This window comes from Castor canadensis, chromosome 11 (genome assembly GCF_047511655.1).
Source record: "Castor canadensis chromosome 11, mCasCan1.hap1v2, whole genome shotgun sequence".
NCBI classification, from domain to species: domain Eukaryota; kingdom Metazoa; phylum Chordata; class Mammalia; order Rodentia; family Castoridae; genus Castor; species Castor canadensis.
Window position 1 is genome coordinate 142,492,396 of NC_133396.1, and position 23,744 is coordinate 142,516,139.

General features: G+C 42.3%; 1 protein-coding gene and 1 non-coding gene across 2 annotated transcripts in view; both read right to left on the reverse strand.

The window, feature by feature from the left end:
- The window catches only part of Dnah14 (dynein axonemal heavy chain 14), a 279,653-nt gene that overhangs the window by 12,656 nt on the left and 243,253 nt on the right, over positions 1-23,744 (reverse strand). Inside the window, exons 68-76 of the mRNA XM_074044804.1 lie at positions 21,308-21,726; positions 21,027-21,225; positions 15,391-15,639; positions 13,486-13,568; positions 11,842-11,998; positions 9,648-9,858; positions 7,178-7,280; positions 4,219-4,446; positions 452-660 (exon numbers count right to left, since the gene is read on the reverse strand). Coding sequence (XP_073900905.1) covers positions 452-660; positions 4,219-4,446; positions 7,178-7,280; positions 9,648-9,858; positions 11,842-11,998; positions 13,486-13,568; positions 15,391-15,639; positions 21,027-21,225; positions 21,308-21,726 — 1,858 coding nt within the window. The remainder of the gene's footprint in view (positions 1-451; positions 661-4,218; positions 4,447-7,177; positions 7,281-9,647; positions 9,859-11,841; positions 11,999-13,485; positions 13,569-15,390; positions 15,640-21,026; positions 21,226-21,307; positions 21,727-23,744) is intronic.
- LOC141414399 (small nucleolar RNA SNORA72) lies at positions 23,186-23,305 on the reverse strand. The gene has a single exon (XR_012439436.1). It is a non-coding gene; the product is annotated as a small nucleolar RNA SNORA72 (small nucleolar RNA).

Consider the following 23,744-nt stretch of genomic DNA (forward strand, 5'->3'; position numbering starts at 1 on the left):
GGTGAGCGCCTCCTCCACGGTGCCTCCCGTCACGATGTACTGTGCTGCCCTGGCCACAAACCCACGGGCTGAAACCTCTGAAACTGGAGCCAAAACCTTGCCTCCTTATGCACTCTTTACCTCAGGCTTTTGCCATGCTGACGGAAAGCTGCCTAATCCAAATGCTAAGCATAAATGACCACTGATAATAATCAGGAAAGAGTGGTGGCAGCTTTTCTGACATCCTCAAGGAAAACACTGAAGGATTAATGAGGGCCACAAGGAAACCTCAGCTAACAGAGTCACTGATAAAAGCTATTCTCTCTGCAGAAGGAGCTAAGACTGTGGCAGGGTGAGGCACAATGTGACAATGTTGGGATTCTCACAACATTTCCAGCATTTTAAAACAGCTAGACAAGTGAATGCTTGATTTCAGCCTAGTCAAGTAATCGAGTAATTTAAGAAGATAAATTTTTCTCTTACCTCTTCACCAGAGAAACTGAAGTCGCCCTTCAGCACCTTGGGGCTACAAAACTTGTAGAGAAGAGTCTTCAAGCATCGACTGTCCCAGATGTCTGTCAGCCGCCCCCCGTAGATCACGTCCCCGATCAGGTATTGCAGCGCCGGCCAGGGGATGTCCGGCTGTTTGCTCAAGGCGTTTCCCAGCACCTTTATGGACACCTAGAAAGATTCATTACTTCCTGACACTTCAACAACTCTCACGCAGCTACTTACATCCCTTTAAACACACACAGGATTACGTGTTTCCCCACTGGTTAGCTTTGTGTGTCCAACACTGAAACAATTTCTTCTTTTGCAGACAAAATGAGCATGTGGTGCCGAATTCAAAGGCACAAAAGGGTGAAGCAGGAGGTCAGTCTCCTTGGACCTGCTGTAGGTGTGTCCCCGGCCCCAGGGACACCAGCGTCTTGGGTGCCCTACGAGGCCACGCAAACCACATGCCTTCCCCGACCTGCACGCCCTCTCTTTTCTACCCTCCTCTGTCCCTTAGAGCTCTTCTTTTTTAAAAAAATGAGAAATCACTGCAAAATTGCTAATATCTTTCCTATCTGGAGAAGATCACAGTTAGGAGGATGAGCCATTCATGCAGTCCTAGAATAAACCCAACTTGGTCATAATGTACTATTATTTTGCTTCATTGCTGGAATCTAGTATTTGTATAGAACATCCATATCACAATCCCTATGAAATGAGCGGGCGGCTCTTACTTGTTAACTTTGTCAAGAATTTGTATCAAAGTCGCGCTGGTTTCATAAAATGAACTTGGGAGACTGTAATCTTTTTTGAAGGTCTGGAACACTTTACACGGTGTCCATTGCAGCTCAGAGTGAACTAGGCATGAAACCATCACACACGCATGCCATTTGAATGCCTTTCATGGCAACTGGCTTACCCAAAATTTCCATTTATTTTTAAATCAGTTTTGATAATTCTTATTTTCTAGAAAATCACTGACTTCATTTAGATTTAAAATTTTTAATCTATCTTATCAAAACTCAATTTTGGATTTCCTTTTTCTTCTATTGTTTTCTCATATTTTATTAATAGTGGCTTTTGTGATTATTCTTTTTTTTTTTTTTTTTTGGTAGTGCTGGGGATGGAGCCCAGGGCTTTGTGCATGCTAGGCAAGTGCCCTGCCACTGAGCTTCCAGTCCCTATAAGTATTCTTAGAAACCTTTTTTTTTTTTGCCAGCTGTGGGGTTTGAACTCAGGGCCTCACGCTTGCAAGGCAGCCTATAATTATTCTTTTTGTTTTTGTGTTTTTCTAATTTCTTAAGGTAAATATTCACTTCCTACGTTCCTTCTTTAGTAATGAGCACAGATTTTGTACTGTCATGTCACTTTTTCAATGAAGTAGACTCATTTTCATTGTTTTAAAATACTTTATGATTTCCCTTTTACTATCTTCTTTAATAAAAAGTTATTTAGCGTCATGTTTCTTAACTTCCAAGTTGTTGAAATTTTGGGGGTCAAATTTTTACTATTTATTAGACTGTGATCAGAGAATGTAGCCCATGAAATCATTAAAGATTTTTCCCTTATGGCCAGGCTCTGATTTCTTGGATATCTGAAAAATATACAGTCTCCATTGGAGGGATGTTAGGCTCTGCATACATGAGTTGATCAAGTCTGTTGATGATATTCTTTGTCTTACATGTCCTTCCTAGAACTGTCTGATCTGATGTTTTAAAAATCTCCCACAATAATTATATACGCATACATATATATATATATGTGTGTGTGTGTGTGTCTGTATATATGCACACATACTACAATATCCTCTTGTCTAGTGAACATAGAGGCCATTAATTAGTGTGGTGTAATTGCTCCCTAAGGTATTAAAAATTATGCCTGACAGTAAGCACTCTATGAAATTTTTGGCAGTTCTGGGGAATGGAGCCTGCAGACTGCTCACGGCAGGCAGGTGCTCTGCCCTGAGCTACCTCCCAGCACCTTCCAGCACCCCTGCCCAGTGTCTACAGTCCGGTTCCATTTTGACTGATACTTTCCATATTGATTCCTGCTTTTTTGTTTGTTTTTGTTTCCTTGGAAGTGGCAAGGTTTGCTCATTAAGGGTTTCTCTTATAAACTGCATACACTGGACCTTGTCTTTTCCTTTAATGGGGGAATGTAGGCCATTTGCACTTAATACAATGACTGATAACATTCCTTTCATATTATTTCATGTTACTATTTATTTTACTCTATTGTTGCTCTCCCTCCCTCTTATTTTTGAGTTGGTTGATCAAGTTTTGTTTCTTATTTTCTTTTCTTTGTTAACTTAAGACAACTTGGGCTGAGGGTGTGGCTTTATGGGCATGGACTTAGCAGTGCAAAACCCTGGGTTCAATCCCCAACACTGGGGGGAATAAGAAGAAAATACATACTGCTTCTATTAAAGATTACTTTACTCTCTTGACGTCATTTCTTTGTTCAATTGAAAAGAAGATATCAATTATTTCCTGGCCAAAGTGTCTTAACAAATGATGTGAGAACAACCCCAGTATATTGCTTGCCTTTGGCCTGGACAGCAAAGCCCTTGAGCTCAGAGTTCTTGACGAGTCTCCAAAGTGCAGCTAGCTTGCTTTCTTTCTTCCTTTTCTTCTTTCATTTTTTTGGTGGGACTGGGGTTTGAACTCAGGGCTTCACACTTGCAAAGCAGGCTCTGTACTGCTTCAGCCAAATCTTTAGTACATTTTGCTCTGGCTAATTTGGAGACGGGGTCTCTGGAACTATTTGTCTAGGCTGGCCTCAAACTGTAATCCTCCCTACCTCAGCCTTCCAAGTAGCTAGGATTACAGGCATGAGCCATCAGTGTCTGACAGCAGCTCTCTCTCTCTCTTTTTAAATGATACCCTTGGTTAGTCACAGAAGCACCCTCCACTTTGGACAGCTGAGCTGGCAGTAAGTGTGCAGTCTCGTGAAAATGGAAATGCCTGGTGATCACACAGAGAAGACAATCACCCAGTGTGGTCTGAGAGTCAGAATCGAGATGTTTCTAGGGAAGTTTAGAATGGCTGCTCTGATGGGTAAACATATGGACTGGAAGCACAATTCCAGAAAATTAATTTAGAAACATGTCAGCACGTGTTACCACCTGTCTACTTTAACAATAAAGAAAGCATCCTGCATGAACGGAAGGGCCTACATAGAGAATAATAGTAATAAAAAGCCTATTAAGCTACCCCCCCAACACACAGTGGGTCAACATATCTCTGTTGCTTTGAATGAGTAAGAAATTCAAGCTAGATAAGGTAGTTCACGCCTGTATTCCCAGCACTCAGGAGGCTGAGGCAGGAGGACTCCAGTTTGAGGACAGCCTGGGCTACATAGTGAGATTCTGTCTGAAAAAAACAGTACCTCCCCAAAAAATCAATCAAAAGAAAAGGGAAATTTGAAAACACTTTCGTAGTGGTTCATTTGTGTCGTGCACTGTTTTAAAGCACTTCACTTGTAGCAACAGTTGGCATCTTAGCAGGTCTCGTGGACCTGATGCTGATCTTCCTGCATTATTTCACCAAGGAAGAGAAGACCCAGGGCCTAATCAGCTGTCCCGAGAGACCAGACGCTGGGCGTGGGGCTGCCAGCCCAGAAACACTGGCTTCAGAGCCTGCGTTTCAAACGTCAGTCCTCACTGCCTGAGTCCAGTGTGTTTTCTTCCCACCTCGCAGAGACACACGTGACTCATGTGGCGTGTTCTCAGGAGCCCCCACTCACCTCCAAGTCTGAAGAGATGAAGTTGTAAGGGATATTCCAGCCTAGCGTTCCATAGTTGTTTCTTTCATTGATCACAGCATTGAAAAAAGAAAGGCTAAATAGAAGTTTTTTCCACCATGGTCCACAGTCAGACCTTTCAAATATCTCTTCTGTCACCAATCCACTCCCACCATATCCAAACGTCTGAAGTAAATTGCTCTTCAGTCCTTGGGGAGATTCCATGGCAATCTTTAAAGCAGACGTGAGGAACGGGCAAGTGAGTACAGATGGAACCTGACTAAAACACACCCCACCCCCAAGATTCGCTGGCAAATCAATCATCTTGTGTTATTCGATTGCCATCTGAAAACTTGTGTAAGAGGATTGTCCTAGAATTTCTACATTGTTCTAATTCCTGTTTTAAAGAGAGAAGTGCAGCTTTGTGACTGAACGTGCTCCTGTGTGTCTGAGCTTGTCACCCACCCCTGCACTTCTAGCAGGAGGTGCTTCTCCCCTCCCTTTCAATTTCTCCTTACTTTATCCTGTTAAACTTAAATAAACCCTAAAACCTCAAAAGAAAACATTCCTGTCTGCATTAGCACGGGGTTTGGAGTCCTGCATTTTGGGCAGTCGCTGAGTTTCCAGGTTCGGGAGTCTGTGCACCGACTGTCATTGCTCACGTTAATGAGAGTGATTGAGGTGCTGGGATTTAGGTTGTTTTGATCACATTGAGCATTCATTTGATTGACTTCTTCACTAGGAAAACTGAAATAAAGAGAGGCTGGGGGTGAGGCCAGGAGGGAACCAGGTGCTTGTGACGCTGTGTGTGCTGGTCTGAAATGTTCTCTTACCTGCTCAGTTTACATACACACACACACTTGCATGCACTCTACGAATGGAGCTGCTTTCAATATTCACTGGCAAATCAAACATGGTATTCTTGCTACACGTGTGGCTCTTAGCATGGTGCACACTCCAGTTTGCAGATGTGTGTGTGGCTCACCTGCTTCCATGCTGCCATGAGCAGTAGGAGCCAGGTGCATAGCACAGGAGAGCAACTCGAGGTCCTAACTAGGAGCTGACACAGTATGGCTGGCGCAGCAGCCCACACCCCTCCAGAGATGGAGAAAGGTCTCTCGTTTTTTTTGTTTTTTTTTTCTTTTCATTTCTTTTTAATTTCAATTTCTTTATTTTTGAGACAAGGCTCTCACCATGCAGCCTCGGCTGGCCCTGAACTCTGCTCTTCCGCCTCAGGCTGTACCACCAGCCCAGCATCAATTCTAGGTTTTTACAACCCCTGGAGTGAGGCGAATGCTTTAATTTTATTACAAAACCCTTTAAGTGGCTCCAGGAGATGGAGGACAAACTTTCTGCGGGTATTGCCCTGGAATGAGCGCGAACGGCCCCAGAACAGCCACAGCTGAGTCATTCTCTGTCTTCCAAGGCCCATGTGCCTTTCAAACATCCTTTAAAGCAGGCTGCCAGCAATTCTCATTCAGAAAGTTCTGACCACAGAAGTGAGAAAATATTCACAGAGCACTGTTTTGCACCCTGTATGACTGAATATTCTTTAAAGAAACTCCTCATTTCTCTAAAAGTAGACATCTGTCTACCCCCTAAGAAATATATCTGAAGGGGAAAGTGTGAGAGAAGAAAGGGAGAGACAGAGGAGGGAGGCTAACACTACATAAATGCAGCATGCTTTATTTGGCATTTCCTAGAAGCCGATCATTTGACCAATTCTCTCTCTCTAATGCTCATATCTGTACATAACACAGAACCTTCATTCCTGGCTTAATCTCCCTGATAGCACCTTGTCAGCACTGTGTGAGCAGTCATTTCATCCCCTCAGCAGCACTAACTACATCACAACTCTTTAATCATTGTCAGCTGGATGGTCTATCAAAGACTCCCACAGTTTCAGCTGGTGTTTCTTACATAGCTACAGGCTAAACTACTTTCTTTCATGTTTTTAACTGCTTGTGTCTTTTGCTCATTTTCATGGGATGTTAGTGTTCCTCATTATTTGCAGGTGCTCTCATTTACATGTTAGGAAAGTTGCATATGACACAGTTCCAGGAAGTTTCATACATGTACGAATTATAATCAATCACATTAAAAGTGACTGTGCTGATGGAGTAGACCTAATTAAAATAAAATAAAGACGTCTTGAAAGTCTCTGCGCCCTCTGCCTATACTCCTCAACCTCTGCTCTTGGTCCAAAGAAAAAGGCTGCTTTTGCCATTAAGCTGCAGGCCGGGGGAGAAGAGGGACCTCTTAGACTGAGCCCTGGATCTCTGCAGTTGGTTCTGCCTGTGCAGGGTGCAAATCAACACAGGAGCAAGGCAGCACTGGGGAGCGCTGTGGCAGGGGAGGGCTCTAGCTTCAGGCATGAATCTGATGGCTGGACTGGGCCTCACACACCTGATCTCTTCGTCCTGCCCAACTGAAGAGCTCATGTGTCTGGGCATCAGCTCCTCTGCTGTTGGGGCTCCATGTCTAGGGCAACTAGACTCTTGTTAACAGCCTCAATGAAATGTCAGAGATAATCCTTAATTAGGATTTTTCAGTAAATAGTTTTATTCTGCTGTCTGGCAAATTTTACAGAGAATTGATGAACTGTAAAACGGTTAAAGGAACCAGAAATAAGAAAATGTTATATTTAGCTGGGTGTGGTGGCCCCAGTGTTTGGGAGGCTGAGGTGGGGGGATCACCTGAGCCCAGGAGTTTGACAACAACCGTGCAGCATAGTGAGATCCTGTCAAAACAAACAAACAAACAAACAACACAAAGGAAAATATAAGCAAGTGTCTATTTTGTTCACAACAACTTGAAGCCTAGCATTCCTATTTGAGAGTTGGTTGAAAAGTACAGGGCTGGACACAGAGCAGTGAGTTCACTCTACAGAATCTGCACTCTTCTGACCCGAATAACAACTGCAGCCGACCTATATGCAGCCCGCCCCTCTGTTGGTCCTCACCTTTATACCCGTCTGAAGAATCGAAATTGGGAAAGAACTGTCTGATTTCGAGCTTAGCCACAGCCTAAACTCAGGGTGTAATGTCACATCTGGACTACTGAGTCTGCAAAATAAAAATTTGTAAATAGTTTGGTGTGAAAAGTTTAAACCACCTGTTCTTAGAGTCACAGCATTTCAATGTTTTAAGTGACCTTGGGAATAATTTTAACGCCAGTTTCTGTGACAGTGTCATCTTGGCAAGAATCTCCACAAGATTCATCAATTTCCATTTTCCCTCCCACAAGTTTACAGCAGTAGATAGTCACTACAAAAAACTGGGAAGCAATTATAAATTAAGAACAAAACGAAGGGCTGGTAAAGCACCTGCTTTACAAAAAAAAAAAAAAAAAAAAAAAAACCCAAACACCAAAAAGCAAACAAAAAAATGAGAGTTCTATTGGTCAAATGGTCAAATCCAGGGCAATTAAATATCAGAATAAAAGATGACAGTAAAAGGCTGAATCTACTGAATAAAACGGGAATTGATGAGTCCACGTGAGTATAAACAGATAAACGAATAAATAAAAAGAAGAGAAAAAAACACTTTTCATTCTAGTAGAACATCTTAAGTAAAATTTGATGTGTGTGTGGTGCTGGGGTTTGAATCCAGGATCTCTTCTTTGGGGGGCTGTATTGGGATTTGAACTCAGAGCCTCAGCACTTGCTAGGTATTCTATCACATGTCTCCTGCCCCAGAACCCAGGGTCTCACACATGCTAAGTGTGCACTCCACCCCCATTAAATAAATCTAGGAGGAACTGTAGAGTAAGAAAGGCATCATTTACAAATAATATTCAGCAAAATTATCCAGGAACGTTGAAACCACAGACGACACAGCAATGTATGTGCAAAGTCTGAAAGTTCACAAATTGCAGATATCCCTTGAATCACATGAGCAAACTAAGATGACGAGGAGTGAGGCCGATTGGCACTGTGTGTTCTACAAAGGACACACCTGCACTTCTGCCTACTTCTGCAGTGCTGTTCCCGATCTAACATGAGGAACCGGCAGAAAAGCTCAAATCAAGGGACTCTTTGCAACATAACTGGTTTGTGCTTTCCATCAATTTATGAAAGACAAAGACTGAATGATCCAGATTAACGGAGGTGTGAGAGGCATGTGCTCAACGCAGTGCTGAGCTGGAAAGGTGTTATGGAGACAACAGGCTAAATACGCCTAGAAAATCAGCACAACGCAGAAAATCAGCACAGTGAGTGTTGGGGACAGGTGGCATTGCATCAAGTGATTTGGAAGGAGTCAGACACACCTGCAGTAAGTGAGTGATGGGCAGAAGTGTGAGCACCTGGGGAATGCACAGGAAGGGCGGTGTTTGCACTCTTGTCAGAACTTTGTGTGAAATTACTTTTTACTTTATTTTTGAATTATCACACATCAAGAATGTGAGGATTTCATTTTGAAAATTCCATATATGCATAAGGTGAACTTTGAAAAAATTCACCTGCTCCATTATGTCTGAAAGATTTAAAAAAAATCTACAAAAGTGAAAGAAAAAACTCCCCACTGAACACAAAATGAAACTGAAAAATGGAAGTCACATAATCTCCCTATAAGTAGGCTTTCGCTTTTTTCTTCTAATTCTCCTCATTTTACAAATTAAAATACTATACTGTACATATGGTTCCTAGCTCGATGCTTTTTCCTTCTGGCAATATACCATGAACACATTTCTTCAGCTTCTAAACTGAGGAAATTGTTCTCTCTCTCACTGTAGGTTCCTGAGTGTAGCCTTAAATATCTAAAGGCTTGGCTTAACAAGAAATGAATTTCTTTTAGTCACACTCTGATTATACTTTTTCCACGTATCATGGATTGAACTATTGAGACTTTGAAGTTCTGTTTATTTATTTGTGTAGTATGTCTCCTTCTCCCTTTCTTTCTTTTTAACATGTTGCTCTCTGCTTTTGCACTGCCTCCCTATCCTGAAGTTCTGTGATACTGCTGCGGTTTTTCCTGAACCATGGTCTGTCCCCAGTGCCTGGAACAACAGGTTTTAAGCTGCTAGAAGAGGAACAGGTGCTGATGCGGGATGCAGGTGTGGGATGGAGGTGCTGGATGGATGTCTGCTGTTTGGAATCATTAGGAACCATGGTACACATCGTTACATCAGTATCTGGCATGGATAAGAATGCATGTACACCTGTCTACTCGGAGTTTGAGGAGAGAGAGTAAATGATATGACAGAGAACAGGAATTAAAGAGGCCTTAACCCCCCCCCCAAAAAACCGTGGGTTCTCCATGTAGTTTTCAAGTTTTGGGGGAAGAGAGCCACGCATGTCACATAGCTTAGTTTCCTCGGAGTGGCCCAACATGTTATTTTGTTTTTGTGCACAATATACATTGCTATTTCCTGTATTGCTTCATAGTTTTGATAATTAATCTGATTCTTACAAATAAACATAAAAGTCTTACGATTCCACTACAGCACAAAGCCGCGGCATGAAGGATGCAGCCAGGTGGCAGTTCTGCAGGAAGACCCACTGCTGCCCTTTGGCCAGCGCTGTGGCCATGAGCTCTTCAGCTTTGGCCGCCTGGCCTCGGCCCAAGGAAATCATGGTCACGTGCTTTGTCGTTCCTTTTAACTCTTGTGCAAATCTCAGGAGAATGCTGGTGAGGTCCACCCCTGTTTGGTAGTGTGGAGAGGTACGTAAAACTGTGAGCTCATTTAATTCCCGCTTTAAAAACACCACTCAGTGTAACCAGGACTACAAAAGGAGAAACCTTTTGGTGTAGCTGCTTGCATGCTGGCCAGTTCGCTCCGCTTGTTGATCATACTGACTGCTTTTCCGATCTTTGTCTACATGCTGGAGAGCCCAAGGTTAATTCCCTTTACTCTGCAACTAAACCAGGCCTTCTTCTACTCTTACCTCTCTCTAATCACTAGAGCAGTAAACCGTCAGCCAAGACACAAAGCTTCAGAGAAGTGGCACTGGACATTTGGAGAACTAAGGCCAGTGGCAAAGGTGAACATGTATCTGCTCACCCAGTCAAGCTGAGTGCCTGAACTTCCCTTTAAGAAAGCAGACATTTTCTCTCAGAAGTGGGATGGCAGTGCTTTAAGAGGTTGACTCTCCCTGTCCTCCTTTTCATCTGATGAATAATAAACCTTATTGCCCTTTCCTCAAAACCCTGCTCTCGTTATTTATAAATTGTCAGTTGGCATTGAGGTCAAGGGACCAGTTTTCCAGGGACAAAACTGGCAACTCAGATGGGACCCACAGGGGCTCCCCACTCTTTTGAGTGTTGAGGCCCCCTGGGGTGAACTGTGGCTGGATCTCAGCAGAGGTGCTGGTGAGTGAGGCTGGGGGAAGACCAGGGGACAATTCCCAGCAGCTTCTGGGGTAAGATTAACTCCAGGGAACTCCCACTGTGTTCTCCAAGAACCAGAACAGGACCTCTGGGTGTCTGATTGGCATCTGGGGAAGAGGAAAGAGGATGTATAGGAAGTCACAAGGGTTTGGTCAATACTTGGCTGGAGGACTGACTTTCCAGTAACATCAGAACTTTCTGAGCAGTGGTGGGGAAGGTGTAGCCATAGTGGGAAGACCACATAGAGCCTAGCCTTCAAATTTTGTCTCTGTTACTTCCTCACTGTGTGGCCTAGTTTCTAACACATGGGGACTGTGGCAGTATCAGCCAGCTGTCTGCTCTGCGTTTGTCTGTCCTGTCTTCCTCTGTAGCTGTACCCCAACTGGCTTAAGACTACCCTTTCATTCAATTCTGCAGCTAGGTGTAGGCATCTAAGCCTGGTGGACAGTTTGTGGCAGTAGAAATCTGTTAGAAAAGCTCTGTGTAAAATCTTGACTAGCTTCTTAAAGGGAAGAGGCGTAGCCTGCTTTCTTTAAAAAATTTTCATTAGCATAAATTGTACAAAAGGTTTCACCGTGATGGTTTACTTGCAGATGATGTACTTTGATCAAATTCACTCTGACCCTGCTTTCTTTCTTCTGTTCTATTGTTCAGGACATGAGGTGGTGGCAAGAGGCCCAGCCACCATCGTAGGCTGAGCCTCCAAGCAGTGACCAGCACTTGCTCTGTCTGTGCGTCAGGCACAGAGCCGGTCTTTACCTGGAAACACTCCAGGTGAGCAAGCCTCCAAGAGAGGAACTCTGGACAGGCATTCACCTGATGGAATCAAAGTTCCAAAATGATGAATTCTAGATGCATTTGATATGGAGACTATGAAGAGCAGAAGATAAAGAAAGAAAATGTTTTGTTTAGGAGGAAATATTTTCCTTAAGAGCTAAGAGCAATGACAAGAAAAAGAAGAAAAAAGCATTTGGAGTTTCAAGGAATACATGCTCAGTTTCTGACAGTTTATTTTGTAACATATATTTTTACAAATCATTATGAACTAAACCAGCTAATAGCTGATAGTTGGCAACCCCAACTATCAGAAGAATTCCATGGGAAGATATATTCTTACACTGATAGGTTCTTCCATATTTGTGAAAGTTTTATTTTTCTTTGTTCTTTCACGTTTTTAGGTTCATTAGTTAAATAGTTTAATGTTTTAATCTGTTTTCCAAAATGTTTAAACAGGATTAGGGAGGTATTCTGAACACAGCACAGCCTGACACAGAGCTCCCCCCACAACCTTGCTTACCATCGGAGTGGATCAGGATTAGCGGAGTCTCTGCTGTGGATTCTCTGTACGACTCTTTCAGATTAACTGCGGTTTGGTGGATATATTCCTTTCCCATTTTTTCAGTTACAAAATTTCCCACCGAACTCTTTAAACGTTCTGGTCTAAGAATTTTTATCTGAAAAAGAAAATATAGAAGATAGGGCAAATTTAAAAATTGACCAGGAGAAATTCCCCATGATGAAATGAAAATAGAAAGCAGTCTGAGGCCAGCCCTAGTCAAAAATGTGAGACCCTATTCGAAAAATAACTGAAAAAAAAAAAAAAAAAAAGGGCTGGGGCATGGCTCAAGTGGTAGAGTAAATCACAAGGCCCTGAGTTCAAACCCCAATATTGCCAAAAAAAAAAGCCAGTCCCAGGTACTTTGTTACTTTGTTACAGCAGCCCACTGTGACTAAGAGGGACCTCTTCTAAGGAAGGTCTTCACAGGTTCAGATCCATTGTTTTATGATAAACTGCACTTGAAAACAAAAATTGCAGGACAAAAGTCTAAAGCCAGATGTGCTTTTGCTACCTCTAAGTGAATTTTCAATTGTTGCAAATATAAAATTTGGGAAGGTGACGTGGTTTCCCAGAATGGCATGATGTGAGGTCAGGTCAAGGGAGGGAGGGACGAGGGTTTTTTCCTGCTCACCTGGAGGGTAAGTGCGAAAATAAAAAGACTTTTTAAGGTGATAGAAATGATTCTGGGATGGTTTATCTGTGAAGAGCACAGATGTTAGGGGCAAACTGAGAGTTGATCCTGCTTGGTTTCCTACTCTGTAAAACAGGAGACTGCTCCAGGATTAAGTGAAATTAAGGTACGTAAAGCACTTCACGCATACCCAAACTTTGACATCGTCAGCCTCATAAATGATACCTTGGTACAGCATGTTTCTGAGATGTCCCCAAAAGCCTAGGTGTTGAAGGCATGGTCCTCAGGGTGGTGCCATTGGGAAGTGATGGATCCTTTAGGAGGTCGTGGATCCCAGTGTGAGGAAGTGAGGTCATTGGGGGTGTGCCTTTGGGAGATATTGGGGCCCCAGCCCCTTTCTGTCTCTCTTCCTGGCCACCATGAGGGCAGCAGCTTCCTCTGCCATGGGCTCCCACCATGATGTGCTGCCTCATGTCATGATATGCTGGCCCAAAGGAATGGGGCCACCTGACCACGGACCGAAACGTTTGAACCTGTGACCCAAAATGAACCTTTTGCTCTTTTAAGATGATTACCTCAGGTGTTTAGTTACAGTAACAGAAAGCTGATTAATACACACAGATTTGCCTCCTTAATCTACCCCACAGCAATTATGATATAAAAGAGCCAGGAAAATGTCACCTTACAATAATGAGTGCCCTGGTGCTGAATGTGGTTAAGTGTGAAATGCCTAGTGTGTAAATCCTGGAATTGGATACACTTACCTGTCTTGAGCAGGCTGGGCAGGACTAGGGTCTGGTCCTGTGTAACTTACAGCACGGGGGCACAGGGGGCACAGAGAACGTGGGGAGCATGGGGGAGCATGGGGGCACAGGGGAGCACAGAGGAGTATATTTTGTTTACAAAAGGTTTAATTCTGAAGGGTTGAAATCACTAATTGAGTCTTTATATTTTCTCACAGCACATCTTACCAAAATGAGTCTTTGAAATGGAGTGAGGTTCTCCCAGGGAAAATTTATAGGATTATGCATTTCTTCACCTTCATCCCAAGGTTCTGCTAGATACCATTTAGAGAAAGAATCAAGTTAATGACCACCTGCTTCGTATCACTGAACCATGCCTCAAACAAATCTGTTATGCAATTGTGCAGACTGACTAAGGCAGTTTATTCCCACAGGATCTGGGTCATGACTGAGTCCTGAGAGGCGGGCATTAAGGTAGGTGAAGCTCCCAGTTGGTACGGCAGATGTGCGTGGACAGTCAGAGCCGGCGGTGGGCAGCTGCAGGGAAACACAGATGCAGGCGGAGCTGGCTGTGACCTGCTCCTGCCAACAAGGCCCTCAGTGAGTCAGTGAGTACAAGATAATATCTAAGGGTAGGGATTTCCATTCACAATGCCCACAACACGCAGGAAACGAGAAACCACTGAAAGTCAAACAGGATCATCAACGTACTTTTTCACACCGGCCCCTCCTGTGCCAGGACAGTCCTGCGGGATCACAGCCTCCTGAGAGGCGCTCAGCTCCTGCCTCCTCTCCAGCCATATCTGACCGCTGTCACTCCACCGGCCATGCTCTTCTATGGCACTGTCCCAGTGTCCAGCTTTATGTACAACTTGGCTTATTAACAAAGCATTTTTGGAGCCAGGCATGGTGGTTCACACCTATAATCCCAGCTACTTGGGAGGCAGATAGGAGGACTGCAGTTTGAGGCCTATCAGGGCAAAGTTAGGGAGACCCTGTCTCAAAAGCAAACTAAAGGCAAAAGGGCTGCGGGCATGGCTCAACTGGTGGGGCGCTCGCTTAGCAAGTCAAGGCTTGAGTTCAATCCCCAGTACAGAAACACACAAACAGACAAACAAATGTCTTTTCCTTCAAAGAAACAGAAGTACATACTCAACCCAGGTAAAATCCACTTCGAAGCAGCAGCTCGTTATTAACTCATGGCTTTCTGGAATGTTAAATGTTAACCTTGCCCTTTCCCTCATCTATAGTCAATCGAGATTGGGCTGTCCACCTGGTATGCTTGCTCACCAGACCTCTGTTGGTTGCACACCTTCTGCAGAAGTAAAACCATTTGGCTTGCTGACTGACTCCTGAGTCTTATTCATTAATCCAGAGACTTTTTCCAACACAAACAAAACACTATTTTTTTAAATGCATCTGATATTGGTGTGTTGATTTAAAACAAAAATAGTCCGTGGTACGTAAAACTCCAGTTACTAATGGATAAACTTGAGGTTATTAGCAAAATAGTCTTTTAAATAAAAATGGTTGACTCTTATTTTATATTAAAATGCATTATAGATCACACATTAATAACAAACACAACAAAATAAAGTAATGATGGCCCAGAGAGAACACTGTAGGTGAGAAGCTGTGAGGACACAGTGACTGTTACAGGAACACCCAAACATTTGCTCTGTACAGACACTACAAACAAACCCAACACACAGCGACATAAACCGTCATCTACAGCATTAGTAGGACCCTTACAGGGGGTCGAAGGATAAACAATGCAGTGGGAACGTGGTAGATCCATGTGATGGACACATATCTGAACGGACACCTCAAGTGCTACGGGTATTCTACATCTCTGATGGCATGGAGGGCACGGGAGCACAGGGGGACTTGGGGAGCACGGGAGAGCACGGTGGGCGAGAACACCAGTCATCAGACTTTAAAGGAGACCACCTGGCAGCAGGTATTAACATGAAAAGGAGTCCCTGTGTGAATTTCCCTTGTGGAATTCTACTTCCTATGGAAAGAAAAGCACAGGATTATCGTGAGGATTATATTGATAGGTGTGTGCTTAGAACACAGCCATGCTCTTCCTTCAGTTGTTACACGCACGCAAATGCCCAAGCTGGACAGAGCCGGCTTCCTTACTTTCCTCTGGCCGGGTCACACTCTCCTCCGGGGAAGCATTTTCTGCAGAGAAAGGCATGCTGACCAGGGAGTACACACTCATGCTGTCCCTGAAGGCATCCCACTGCCGGGCATTGGACAGCAGGGACTTGCAGAGGAGGGAGAAGGGCTCCAGGTGTGTGGCGACATATTGGCACTGCTTCCACTTCTGGGCTGACAGCCACTGCAGGTGTTCTTTCCTACGTGCTTCAAACACAGCTAAGGAGAGGAAAGATTCGTTACGAAGGGGGTGAGCAACACATACTTCTAGTTGTGGAAAGGAACAGTTTTTATAAAAATTAAGGAGGTCAGTTATTTTCACTGTATCACAGTAGCCATTCGAAGTAGACACCCGCCCCTGTTGTGAGCACAGCTCCCTCCCTCCCTCCCCATGCCCTAGTCCTGGTGACCCCACCCTGCTTCCCGGCTCCTCAGATGCCCATATGAGCACCTTTGTCCTTCTGACAGACTTACCTCATCCATGCCATAGCATGTGACAGAAGTTCCTGCTTTTTGAAGACAGTACATCTATGAACATTCTGTTTGTCTTTCCGTCCCTTGTGGATGGGTGGAGGAGAGGGGCAGCTTCCATCATCTCTCCCAGTCTCCCAATTTCAAGTTTTTGGATGCATTGCCAGGGTGGGATTGCTGGGCCACAGGGCAGTGCTACTGGAATTTTCTGAGCAAATTCCATTCTGTATTCTATCGCACCATCTTTCACCCCACTGGGCGCGTACAAGAGTCACGGTTTCTCCACTTCTCTGTCAGCACTTGTTACCTTCTTTGTTTTTTCATAGTAGCCACCATAATGGACCCAAGGAATACCACTATGGTTTTGGTTTGCATTTCTCTGATGACTGGTGAGGTTGTGCAGTTCCTGCACTTGTTAGTCATATGCATATCATCTTTGGAGGTGATACTCGTCTTTGGAGAAATGTCTACTCAAGTCCTTTGGCCATTTTTAAGTTGTGTTTTGTTGTTGAGCTGGAGGAGCTCTTTATTCTTTATACCAACTCCTTATCAGATGGGAGATTTGCAAATGTTCTCTAATTTTGCAGGTTGTCTTTCACTTTTCATAAAAGTGTTCAAGTTTGATATAGTCCATTAGTCTATTTTTGTTTTTGTGTCATAGCCAAGGAACAATTGGCGAGTCCAAAGTCACAAACCTTTTCCTTAATTTCTGCTACGACTTTTCACAGTTTTAGGTCTTTAATCCATTTAGGGTTAACTTTTGTATTTGGTATAAATAATGGTCTGACTGCATTCTTCTACAGTTTTCTCAAACATTCTTTGAGAAGACTGTCCTCTCCCCAGTCAGCGGAGCTGGAGCCATTTGGACATAAATGCGAGGGTGAATTTCTGGACTCTATTCTATGCCATTGATCTATTTGTCTATGTTAACACCACACCATTTTGATTAGTGTAGCTTTATCATGTTTTTAAGTCAGGAAGTATGAGATATCCACTTTGATCTTCTTTTTCAAGAGTGTTTTGGCTATTCAGGGTTTCCTGTAATTAAATACCAATTTTAGGAAAACATTTTCTACTTCTGCCAAAAAAACCCTGCAATGACAATGAGTCATCGCTTTGAGTAGTGTGAATACCCTAGTAAAACCACATCTTCCAGTCCAGGAATATACAATGTCATTCCATGTATTTGTGTCTTCTTTAATTTCATTCAGAAATGCTTTGCAGCTTTTTTTTTTTTTTCCAGTACTGGGGTTTGAACTTAGCATTTGCTAAGCAGGTGCCTACCACCTGAGGTTACTCCCCCAGTCCTTTTTTTCTTTTAATTACTTTTTGGATATGGTCTCCACTTTTTGCCTGGGTTGGGATTAGAGATGTGTACCACAATGCCTGGCTTGTTAGTTGGGATGGGGGTCCCACTAACTCCTTCTCTGGGCTGGACTTGAACCACCATCCTCCTGATCTCAGCTTTCCACATAGCTGGGATTACAGATACGCACCACCACACCTGGCCTATTTTGTAGTTTTTATTGTGCTAGTATTTTTCACCTCCTTGGATAGGTTTATTCCTAAGTATTTTCTTCTTTTTTTGATGGTATTGTAAATGGAATTGTCTTCTTAATTTCCTTTTTCAAATTGTTTATTGTTATTGTACAGAAACAGAATTGATTTTTGTGTGTGTTTTTTTGTATCTTTCAGCTTTGCTGTATGCATGTTTGAGCTCTGTTGCAGCCGGCTGAGCGTTTTCATCATGAAAAGGTGTGGAGTTCTGCGTCAGTTGAGATGGTCATGTGGCTTTTGTCATTCATCGTGTGATCGGTACATCACATCTACTGATTTAGTGTTAAACTACCCTTACTTTCCATGAGTTAAATCCCACGTGGTTAGAGTGTACTAATGTGCTCTCGATTTGCTTTGCTAGTAATTGTTTTTGCATCAAATTCATCAAGAATTTTGGTCTGGTTTTCCTCCCTTCCTTCCTTTCTCTCCTTCTTAGGTTTTGCTGTGTTGCCCAGGCTGGTCTTGAACTCCTGGACTTCTCTTCTCAAGGGATTCTCCACCCAGCTCTCAGGTGCTGGGACTATATGCAGGCACCAGTACACCCACCCTTGCACTTTTCGTTTGCTGTAGTGCATTGCCTGGTTTTGGTATCAGATTAATACTGGTACCAAACTCATAGAGTGAGTTAGGGATTATTTTTTTCTCTTCAGTTTTGTTGGGAAAAGTTTTCAGGGGAATTTACATTAATTATTTAAAAATGTTTGGTAGAATTCTCCAGTGAAGCTATCTGGTCTTAGAGTTTTTTTTTTTTTTTTTCTTAAAAAAATAAGAGTTTTGTTTACTGACTCAATCTCTTGTTATTGATCTGTCCGGATGTCCTGTTTCTTCATGATGCAGTTTTGCAGATGATGTGTTTTTAGGTTATCCGATTTGCTACCACAAAGCCATGTCATGCCTGCCTTTATTTCTGTGGCACGTATTTTAACGTCCCCTCTCTCATTCCTGACTGCAGCCATTTGAATATCATCTCTTTTTTTTTATTTAACTGAGCTACTGGTTTGCAAATTTTGTTGGTCTTTTCAAAATATCAACTCTTAGTTGTATTGATTTCTTTCTGAAATTTATCTGTCTATTTTAAAATTGCTTTAATTTTTATTAGTTCTCCTCCTACTAACTTTTTATGTAGCTTGTTCATTTTAGTTTCTTGATATTATATTGCTGACTTGAGATCTTTCTTCTTTTTGAAGATTTCCCTCTGAGCACCGCATCCCATAAATTTTGACATGCTGTATGGTTGTTGTCATTTGTCTCTAAGTATTCACAAATTTCCTTTGTGATGTCTTCTTGGCCCCACTGGCTATTTATGAGTGCTGTGGTTTAATTTCTACATTTGTGTGCTTTTCAGTTTTCCTTCTGCTATTGATCACTACTTCATTCCACTGTGTTTGGAAAAGACACTTGGTATGATTTCTTAAGACTTGTTTTGTGGCCACACACAGTCTATTGTGGAAAACGTCAAGTATCCTGAGAGGCACATTTCCTGCTGTTATTGGGGTACTGTCCCGAGTCATCTGTTTGGCCCCATTGTCTCCGATGTTGTGCACGTCCTCTACTTTCTTATTAATCTGTGCATGCTTGAAAGCAGGGCATTAACGTCCACCACCACTATCTGTCACCATTTGCTCTGTATATCTGGGAGCTCAGAGTTTGGTGCATAAATGTTATTACAGTTAGATCTTTTTGGCAAACCCTTTATCATATAATGTTTATCTCTTGTTAGAGGTTTTTTATTTCGAGTCAGCCACACCTGCTCTCCTCAGTTATCTCTCACGTGGAATTTCTTTTTTCCATCCCTTCACTCTGTCAGCTTACGTGTTTCCTTAGTTCTGAAAGTGAGTTTCTTATGTGGTTGGAGCCTGTGTTTTCCCATTCAGCTAATCTGTTTCATTTTTTAAAATTGGAGATTTAAACCCATTTACATTTAAAGTGATTACTCACAGGGAAGGACTCAATATTGTCATTTTGCTACTTGTTTCTGTATCTTTGTAATTTTCACCCCTCCCTTCATCATTTATTGCCTTTTAAAATCTTTTATTGATGTTGTTGAAGTGATGCTATTTTGATTCCCTTTGTATATATGCTATAGACATTTTATTCGCAGTTGACTTTGCATAAAACATCTTAATTTTACAGCATTCTCTTTTAAACTGGTAATAATTTAACTTTTGTCATATATAAGAACTCTCCTCCCACAGGGCTTAACTCCGAATCATTTGTGGAGGTCACAAATTACATCTTTATATATTGTGTACCCCTGAGCATAATTATACAATTAAAAAAACTGCTTTTGCTATTTAAATTACATGCACAAAGTTACAATAGTACACACTACTGCATTTTTGTTCACTTTATGCTGTGGCCTACTGTTCTTTTATTTCAGCTTGAAGGTTTCCTTTAGCACTTTTTGTAGGGCAAGTCTAGTTATAGTAGACTCTCTCAACTATTATTTATTATCTCAACTTCTCCTTCGTTTTTGAAAGGGTTTTGTCACATACAGCATTCTTGGTTGGCAGTTCTTTCTTCCTTTCAGCACTTTGCAATTCTGTCCTGTTCCCTGTGGCCTAAGCCACACAGGCACTCCTTGTAGTCACAAATCAATTCTCCCGTGCTGCTTTCATGGTTTTTCTGCTTAAAGCTGAAGTTAATAGTAGTCATTGGGTCTCATATTGGTGTTTGAATTTTTCCTTAGGTTTTAATTAAATACTGGAATCCTTTCTAAAATTGTTTATTTTTAAGTTATTGCTATAGCTTTCTTTCTTTTATACACAAAAGAATAAATAATAAGAATCAGTAAGATAATTTTTTGATCAAACATTCGTGCTTTGACATGAGGAAAAACAGGTGAAAACCTGAACAGAAGAGAGCTATCTACAACGCTTGTGTGTGCCACAGGAATACTTTTCATGTCTGCATTCTGGCTTCTTATTTGGCCAGCAGTCCCTAAACACTTGACAAAGTCTAATCCAGTGTCAATGTCACATTGCCTTTAATTTCTTATTTAATAACATAAAATGTATAGCATAGCACAGCACAGCCGTGTGAACATATTTCATACCACTTTAACGTATACTTAAAATGATTAAGATGGTAGAGTCTATGCATATTTGCCCACATGTAATACTTATCAAAGTGTACAACCCAGAAGAGGCTGAAAAGATTCCATAGCTGGGGGTTTTGCCTAAGCTTTTTGTATAGTTGTGCTTGTGTGGCTTGAGTTCTCACGAGAAGGTGAATGCAACTGCATTTAGCAGGGGAATGTCTCACTCCTGAAGGCCACCATTAGATATTCTGCCCCAGGTTAGATCACCATAACCACACTAAGTGCTACTGACTGACTGATTCACTGAAAAATTAGTGAGCTATGTGTGGTGCACAGGCCTGCAGTCTCAGCACTCAGGAGCCTGGGCCACTCACTGCCCGTCTGTGGCCCTGTGTCGACAATGCAGGGAAAGTGAAGAACGACGCGTGTGCGTTCACTTCAGTTGCAGGAGCGGTGGCTTGGAGTGTCTTAGAGGCCTTTTCACAGTTCACAGACAAACATTCTGAGTTTAGTAACCTTAGCAATTACTTTTACTTACCATCGAGCCCAGGCCTGGGTAGTACAGTTTTAATGTTTATCAATATTCCAGAGTACAGGAAGATGTTCCACTCTTTGTCTGGTAGGAACCCGATGTTGTCTGTGCTCACATTGCTGTCCGCATTGTGTTGCATGATTGTGGTGCAAAGCAAAAAGGAGAAACAAAGTTTATGCTGATTAAATAAAGCTGCAGCGACGACCTGCAAGGAGCACATAACTGTCACTGAACAGCTAGCGCGGGTAAGTATACAGAGTTCTCATCGAGGACTCAAAAACACTTACCTTAAAAACATTTCTGGTCAGCACCTCTATGGAGTTTTTAACATGATTGTCTACTAGATTCTCTCCACTTTCCAAGTTAGACTGACTTGAGACATTTGGAATCTCATCCACTTTTTCCAGAGGCATTGTGTCACTTTCCAAACCGCCCTCTTGTTCTTTTCTTTTGGAAAAAACTGATGAAACGAACACCTTACGAAACCAGTCCAGGGAGAACTGGTACATGTAGTTGACTTGTGTGAGACTGGCCACGAGGAAGTAGAGCAGGGTGCCCCGCGTAGCGATGGGGAGGTAGCTTTTACGCGTTGCCTGGAGTTCACTTTCTGCCTTTACTGTTGCTTTGATGCGTTTTGAGATCTCATTTGAAGTGATTTTAGATTTGCTTAAGGTATCAACAATTTCCTCATCATCTAATATGTATCCTAAAGACAAACAGAAAGTGAGCTGAAATAAAAACTGAGCAGCATTAAGTAGCAGTTTCCCCATTCTTTATGTATTTTCTACGTACGGCTTTTACTTTTCGTGGTTCACAGCATGGAGCTCCATGTCCGAGTCCCTCGTCTCTTCTTAATATGAACCCACAGAGTCTGTTGGTTCTATTTTTATTACAGACACACAGTAAGTCTGTAATAAACAGACTTCAGGAGTCTGAAGCATCTTAAGGAGTGCATTTACATCATGACCCATTATGTACCTAACATTAAAATGGAATTTCTAGAAAACAGCAAGCACTCCACTATTTCATGTGATATACTCTGATACTTTGTTTTTTTATTCCACTTTATTAAGCAAATAAAGATGATCACGACTGATGAGGGTGATTACTCAGATGTTGATAGGCTGCAATTCATCTTTTGTAAAGCTCTGCTTGGGACACACAGGTAACGATTCTACTCCCTCAGGTGTTTCAAGGCAGCTCTGGATTTCCATCATATGCTCTTCTATTTTATGGACTCAGCTTTCTCATTTTCTTCAGCTCCTTTGTTTTTAATGACACGGTTTTTGGAACTCTCACACCATCCTTGATGGTGGCCTTCAGAGCGATGTATGGGATCGTCATATAACACAATCTGGATTCTAGGTGAAGCTTTTGAAGGAGTGTCTGGACCTCGGCTGTGGGCCACCCCTCACACTCTGTTCTTTTTTTTTTTTTTTTTTTCATTTTTCTTTTATTATTCATATGTGCATACAAGGCTTGGTTCATTTCTCCCCCCTGCCCCCACCCCCTCCCTTACCACCCACTCCGCCCCCTCCCTCTCCCCCCCCCAATACCCAGCAGAAACTATTTTGCCCTTATCTCTAATTTTGTTGTAGAGAGAGTATAAGCACTAATAGGAAGGAACAAGGGGTTTTGCTGGTTGAGATAAGGATAGCTATACAGGGCATTGACTCACATTGATTTCCTGTGCGTGGGTCACACCCTGTTCTTACCACACCATTCCTCAGAGTCATATCAAAGAAAATATTTACATAGAGGTGATAAGGATTGCCAGTTTACTAAAACTAAGAATTAAGGAGTCTTTTCTTTTGTGGTGCTGGGGCTCTTGCATATGCTGAGCACACATGTGTACTACCAAGAGCTGTAACAGTAAAAAGGAGTGTTTAGATTTTTTTTAAGAAAAAACTTTTTAATTAAAAGCACTATTAGTAAAAGGTTGCAATCTTTTATAAAAGTAGCTCAGATTCTAATACAAGAAACAAAACAAGTGGTAGGGACTTCTTACTTGGCAAGATATCATCACTAAATAGCTTTTAAAATTAATTATGAATTAACTTATTAACTATTGTTTTGATTGTTGATAGTGTGACATTTATACATCACAGCAGGGCAGTTAGCATTTCTGTCTCTTTACACATTTATTTACTTATTTTTGTACCTTGTTTTATCACCAGCACTTATAAAACTGGACCTAGGCCTGGTGACACAGGCACGGTCTTAATATAGTGAGCGTTTGGCCTACCTTGATTATCGTAAAACCAGAACAGTGAGAATATTCACAGTTTTTTTTGAGTTTTTCTAGGCACAGGTAACTGTGTGTATTTATGGGGGAGTTTGATGCTCACCACACGTACATGAACCGTGACTCCACCGCCTGGTCAGCACTTTGCCGGGGCCTCACCTCGGCTCCTGCAGGTATCCGTGGCGTGACTTGGTGGACAACACTCTGACTTCAGAGCTGCCAAGCACCAGACTTTAGTCAGAGCCCCCGACTTTAATCCCCTGGGCTCATTCACACTGGAAACAGCCAGCATTGCCCCTGGGAACGGCACTCAAGCCCTATCAAACTGTTCTCTTCTTTTCAATAATTCAAGTCTCACTTACTACTATTGATACATTTTTACCTTTTTAAATAACCTGGTTTTTGGTTTGTTTTGCTAAAGTATTTGGTAAGGCTGTGGGCCTTTAGGTTAGACAAATGGTGCTTCTTCAGCAGTGCAT